The sequence below is a fragment of the Trachymyrmex septentrionalis genome, unplaced genomic scaffold, assembly GCF_001594115.1.
Source record: "Trachymyrmex septentrionalis isolate Tsep2-gDNA-1 unplaced genomic scaffold, Tsep1.0 scaffold37, whole genome shotgun sequence".
In the NCBI taxonomy this organism is placed as follows: domain Eukaryota; kingdom Metazoa; phylum Arthropoda; class Insecta; order Hymenoptera; family Formicidae; genus Trachymyrmex; species Trachymyrmex septentrionalis.
The window spans coordinates 8,007,945-8,014,911 of NW_017305536.1; the positions used below are offsets into that span (position 1 = coordinate 8,007,945).

General features: G+C 29.4%; 1 protein-coding gene across 1 annotated transcript in view; it reads right to left on the reverse strand.

Annotated features, from left to right (window-relative positions):
* Positions 1-2,796: 2,796 nt before the first annotated feature.
* Positions 2,797-6,967, reverse strand: part of LOC108750413 (gephyrin-like) — an 8,496-nt gene continuing 4,325 nt past the window's right edge. Inside the window, exons 10-19 of the mRNA XM_018489829.1 lie at positions 5,860-6,053; positions 5,572-5,747; positions 5,015-5,504; positions 4,655-4,930; positions 4,212-4,281; positions 4,006-4,138; positions 3,644-3,919; positions 3,398-3,531; positions 3,135-3,325; positions 2,797-3,055 (exon numbers count right to left, since the gene is read on the reverse strand). Of these exons, the coding sequence (XP_018345331.1) occupies positions 2,822-3,055; positions 3,135-3,325; positions 3,398-3,531; positions 3,644-3,919; positions 4,006-4,138; positions 4,212-4,281; positions 4,655-4,930; positions 5,015-5,504; positions 5,572-5,747; positions 5,860-6,053 (2,174 nt within the window). The 3' untranslated portion in view covers positions 2,797-2,821. The remainder of the gene's footprint in view (positions 3,056-3,134; positions 3,326-3,397; positions 3,532-3,643; positions 3,920-4,005; positions 4,139-4,211; positions 4,282-4,654; positions 4,931-5,014; positions 5,505-5,571; positions 5,748-5,859; positions 6,054-6,967) is intronic.

Below are 6,967 nucleotides of genomic sequence, written 5' to 3' on the forward strand. Positions count from 1 at the left end.
GCGCGCGCGCGCGTGTGTGTAGTATATAATATAAAATATTTTGTTTTTATTATAATATCTACTTTTAAACGTATATTATACATCTTGCAATATAAATATATAATACATACCAGCCAAAATCACAACCGAAAGATCAAATATTTCAACTTCCATTATTTCTTTTTGAATCTCGTGACTGCGTATCTTTTATTATTCTCGTTTCCTATGTTGAACGTCGACCACCTCGTTAGCTGACTTTACTTTGTCTCCGACCAAATTTCAAAAGCCGTACGAAAGTGTTTATGTTTCTCTCTTTTCTAAATATTTTAAAACTACGACCTATGTCGATTTTGTTTTGAATATATCGTGTGACAGATCTCTTTGTTTGATGGTAATAATTCTATTGAGAATAAATTTTGCAAAATGTTGTACGTTTCAGTAAGAAAAGCAATAAGTCCATTATATCGACATAATAAGTTACATTACATTATATCAACAGAATTGCAACAGAAATTAAACAATGTTTGCAAAATGACAGATTATAAGTCGCAAAAAACAAACGCAGATTTGACGACACATCTGCTGTTCGTAATCATCGAAATTATTTTATATATAATTTAATAATAAAATGAAACGAGAGAGAGAGAGAGAGAGAGAGAGAGAGAGAGAGAGAGAGAGAGAGATTAAACCATCTTCTTATCTAATTGGATACGTGCAAAATAAATGTGTAGATGTAATAAATAAATAATATAAATATAAAAAAGTAAAAGTTTTTTAAACATAATGTTATAATTATCTATTTGATAAAATTTTCGAAAAGATTATATGTCATTGTTACTTTAATTTTCACATATGTCTTCTCAACATAAAAATTTTGATCCTGAGATTTCATGTAGCTTTTGTGCAGCATAAAATAATTATCATTATTTTCCATTTGTGTGCGTGCGTACGTGCGTGTGTGTGTGCGCGCGCGCGCGTGCGCGTGTGTGTAAAAGGATTATCATTTTTTAAAGATTTTCTGTTAAAAAAAGATTCGTTCCTTTAACTTTTCGAGCGGATTATATAAATTTTCTTATTTGTACACATGAAAGATGATGTAAAATTGATATTTCAATACATTTTGCTTTATATTCACATATCTTGAAAGTTATATATTATATGTTTTAAAATAATTTTTTAAATTCAAATATTACTCCCGCATTATTCGATGATTAACAAGACCGAATGGAAGTTCATTCCGCACGTTCATTCTGAAGTTACATGTGTAGTGTAAGAGGGTCTAAAATTCTGAGATTTGTAATTTAAAATTGATTATATTTGTGTCACTAACATATAAAAATATGTCAGTATTATTGTACTTTACATTAATAATTACAAAATATAATTATTGTAAAAATATATGTTGTCATTAAGAAGATTTTATCAAATGCTATATTTCTATTTCTATATATAACATCGCATAATATAAGATAGTGTTATGTTAAAAAAAAATCGTATATATTCATGATTGGCAGAGAATATATAAAAATTTTTCGGAAGCTCACTTTTTCTTAACGAAAAAATGTTGAGATGACAGTATAATATATATAATATTATTATTACAATATACTCTCTAAATATGAATTAGTGGATAATGATATCAGTGCTAAAAGTCACTGCTAAAACCACTGGGTAATTATAGCGATTATTCACTTCAAATTTAGAGTGTACTATTACAATACATATATTATAATATAATATTTAACATAATGTTTATAATATTATAATATTTATAATATTTAGAATATTATAATATATATATTGTATATATTAAATTAGAATATATACGATATACATATTATGATGTTAACATAACTGCATAATATTAATTTCAAATAATTAATTCTTAAATTTTAAATATTAGAAAGTGGCTTTAATTGTTACAAAGGTTAAATGAAAAAGAGCATACAGCCACACTTTAAATACCTAGCGCCTTCCCGGTCCTAGTGTTAAGATGTTGAACTACTATCCAATATACATTCAATTAAATTGAATTAATATTTCAGAATTAATTGAGAGCCGATAAAATTTAAGCCGATAAATATTAATTCAATTTAATTGAATGTATATTGGATAGTAGTTCAATATCTTAACACTAGGACCGGGAAGGCGCTAGGTATTTAAAGTGTGGCTGTATGCTCTTTTTCATTTAACCTTTGTAATTAATTCTTAATTAATTTACAAATCATTCTATGATTTTTTGCAAATTATAGTGGAAACTATAAAATCAAGCAAAAAAAAAAAACAAGAAATCTATTCACTTGTCAAAAAAAAAAGGGGAAACTTCAAATTAAAGATTAATTTGAGTTGGTCTTTAATAAAAACTTAATCCGCGAAATTGCTATAAATAAAAGAATGCGGAATGGTAAACTTTTGAAATCTTGAAACAAATATTATGATCTTCCAATGATTTCGCTAAGAAAAAATTTTCGTTGTATTTATCAGTATAAAACGACAAAATAATCTTCAATTTCTTCCTGCCAATTGTGTGTAGTACCTCACGTATGAATGTTCTTTTTATATAAGTGTGATTACTTCATTTAGGGCTAATTGTTTCACCTTTCGATAAATTTACGCATTAGATAAATAGCAAGATTATTCAATCTCATGAACACATTTGACAATTTACCTATGCGTAAAATTGACCGGAAGGTACAACCGGCCCTTAGATCTTATTCAAACATAATTTAAGCGGAATATAATTAAATCATTATAATTATAATTCAATAATATAGTTAAATAACTATGTAAATATATGCAAACGTTTGTTTTGCTAGTCAATCGAGAACAATTTGGACATTTTTCAGTTGCCCGTAAATATCGCCGTTAAAAATGCTGAATTCGCGTTTAACTTTGGCACCTCTGGCGTGTGGCTCGGTAGTAATAGAAGCGCGTTACTGTATTGATATTTTGTCATTTGCTCATGTTCAGAATTCAGGCAGTAAGCATTTGCATGTATATCCATGCTCTTCTCCGACCACTCAATCGATGTCCACGACAATTTTGGACGCGGGTGCAAGTTGTGAGATGTTTTTATCTGTAACGTTACGGTACCAATTAATATATCAATACGCATATGTATATTTTCATGAAGGACGCAAAAAGACGAGTCTTACGCCAGTCTGTATCTGCATAATACCATTGTCTTTATTGCAGCATAGTATGTTCAATAACGGCAGAAGCAATACATGCGTGACAATGGGTACGGTCGTTGGGTTTGTCGACATACACAGGAAGAACTTCCTCTTCTGTTCGAACGTACACGTTGCAAATGTTGTTGATTTCCCTGGTTTTATGTTCACGCCACCTAAGTCAGAAAAAGAAATGCAAAAAGATGTGTCAACGTATTACACCGACGATTACAAGAAGAATAATATACCGAAATGTATATTAGCGTTGAAAACTATCTTTAAGATGCGCTTCAATATATCTTTGTCGTTCGCACGGCCCATTATCACGAGTAAGTCAACTTCGTTCAAAGCTTCCTTGAGTCTGTATTCTATAATATTCGGCCTGCAAAAATATGAAAATCAAGTCAAATCAAGAGCGGCGACAACATTACTTATTTATCAAGTCGAATCTTACCGTGGTTAGCGGAATTGTAATAAATTTTTGTTACACTTACGTATAAACCGAAATTCCAAAGTCTATAAGATTATAACCATTCTTTTTTAATAACGAGGACACAATTATCTTGTTGCAGTCGTATATGCGTTCTATAGTTGAAGCGTTTTCAGGTTTTAATACATCATAACCGATACATAGCAGACCTACAGATGGAACTTTAAAGACTTTAATTGAATCGATGCCACATAATGTCAAAACGCCCAGGTCCGCTGTTTTAACACGAGTGTTTTTGCGTTTAATAATATCATTGGTTCGTATTTCGCAGCCAGCCTCTCTTTAAAAGCAAAGAAATTATTTTGTAATAATAGAATAAAGTTCTTTGAAAAACATATTAAACGATATCGAAATATCTTCGTATACCTAATATTTTCACCCTTTTTTGGAGCAACTAAAATCTTAATTTGATATTCCATGTGGTCGATATTAAAACAATCATCATTATCATGTTCACTTATTATCTGTGTATCCACAGACTTTACAACTGCCGTTGCTCCTGTAATCATAAATAAAAGTAACAATTAATCCATAGGTACACAAGTGTAATGTGCAATTATAATTGATTTTACCATCGGGTATAGCATCTCCACTTCTTACTCGCATGCAAGTGCCAGGTACGATCGAAATCTTTTTAGTTAACTAAAAAAGAAGTAGTGTTTTACGAAGATTTAGCTTCAATAATTAAATTGCAATCAACTTATTCAACATCTGATTTAATCAATAAAATTATTTTCTGCAAAATTTGTGACCGCACAATTTACCAATCGTGATTTTTAATATTCCTTTCGTCTTATTCTGCCAATGTAAATTAATTTTAATCTCGCCTTAATATTTATCTTTTTTTAGTTCTTAGAACTAGAAAAAGATAAAAAGTAAGTTAAATTAAAATTAAATTAATCTATATTGATAGAAACGAGTATTCCCACGATAATGTGGAAAACATATAATAATACCACATATCCTAGCAAAATCGTGCGAGTCGTTACTGTTGTTAATAGGAGCTCATTCTTACCGAGAGATCTGCTTTCAACACTTTTCTGACACCTTGCCCATCACTGGCCAAAACCGCGTATCCATGTTTACTGGAAGTCATACAAGACGGCACGTTTACATAAGAATGTATGTCTTTGGCCATTATTCTGCCATAGGCATTATTCGTAGGTACAATTACTGTACAATGTGTATAATATTTATTTACTACTTTTATCATTATATCTCTTGCCTTTTCCAGTGATACCAATTCGCTTTTCTTATGTTTCTTATATAAGTCCTTCAGTAATAAGGTTTCCTGTAAAGAGAGTTGGTTACAATTCGCGTATATGCACTCTGGTGGAAATTTGCCTTATTGTTTCGAGCGAGAAAGATATTTTACCATTATTTTAAGTTGTACCGATTGTTCTTCGCAGGAGAGATCTATCTTCTTATCAGAATTATGTTCGTCATTACTACTATTCTTAGGTGATCCAGCAGAATTATCATTATTATCATCATAAGATAAGTCATAAAAATTATCATCATCATCAAATGAGTAATTATTACCATTAATATTATTAATATTACTCTTAGATGGCCCAGCAGAATTATATATGTCATCATTATTACTCTTAGATGGCCCAGCAGAATTATATGTGTGATCATTATTACTGTTAGATGGCCCAGCATAATTATCATTTCCGTTATTATTACATAGCTCATAATTATCTCCTTCCTTCTTTACTTCAAAAGTCTGATTACTTGGGTCATTCATTAAGCTTACTATATCCAGTATTGTGTTTCCAAATGTTTCCAAACTTTCTTGCACATTTAAATAGGGGCCACACATATTAATAACAAGGTTCCCGTTTACTATTCCACATATCGGCCTGAAAATACATTAGAACCGTAAAAGCTGTAATCTCGAAAACTGCAGTATAAAAAACAAAATTTTACCGATTAATGAAACATTTTAGTCCCTCTGCTAAGCCTGGTATCAACATGTGTACGTCAATAGGAATAATCTTATCGATAACTTCTTCAATTGCGTCATGTACAATATCACTCAAAGTATTGCCAACAAATAAGATGACATTACCACTGTATTGAGTGCTCAGCAAAGTTAACTCTGCCTATATAAAACATAAATTAAACAAATTTATATATATATATATATATATATATATATAAACATGTATGAGTATTTGCGAGAAAGATATTTAAAAAATTATTTGTAGAAGTTACCTTTATTTTTTTTTGATCACATCTCACTATATGTATGACATTCACGTTTCCTGCTAAATTGTGTGCAATGTATTCTGCAATTAGAGTGGCTTCATCCATTTCTTTTTTAACATTTGTTTCATTTGATTCTTTCATTTGATCATCACTACTGGGATCATAATTATATGGATCATAATTATGTATTACTTGCTGTACTACATAAATAGAAATCAGAATAAAATTAGAATGTATACATTTCAAATCAATATTACACAAAATTACTAATAATCGAAGATACGCATACATAAAACAAAGCGTGCGTGCGTGTGTGTGTGTGTGTGTGTGTGTGCGCGCGCGCGCGTAAAATTATTTTTAATCTTTAAACATATTACTTTTATGCTTGATAGATTTTAAGGAAATCGTAATTATATATATTATAGATAAAATATTTTGTTTTAGATTTAATTAATCTATTCTTAATCATATGACATCTTGTAAAATAAATATACATACCATATATAATGACAACGTCTAGAGACATTTTGATTACTTTAGTTCTTCGTTAAACTCGTAATTGTGAGCTTTTATCGTTCTCGTCTTCTTATTTGATCTCAACCACCTCGATCGTTAGCTGACTTTACTCTGTCTAATCGAATTTCAAAACCCGTACGAAAATATTTATATCTTTCTCTTTTCAAAATATGTAAACAAGACGCTGTAACCTGTATTGATTTCGAACGCGTATCACGTGGCAAATTTCTAGCTTATGACTTTGATAGGTAACTGTTGAGATCAGATTTTACGAAATATTATAATATCTTTAAAAAAAAAAACAACAAGGTTTACTACAATATAAATTATATAAGGTAAATTATATTGACTGAATTGTAAAAAAAAATCGAACAAAATCTGCTAACGACAGATAATCGAAATTTACTTTTCATATTCATTTGAATTGTTTCTATTATTTATTATAATCTAACCATAAAATAAAATAATTAAATACATGAATAAATAAATAAGAATAAATAATAGAAGGTTTTTTAAATTTAATAAGAATAAATAATAAAAGTTTTTTTAAATTTAATAATTATTTATCGAAATTTATGTGTTATACATGATTATGTAT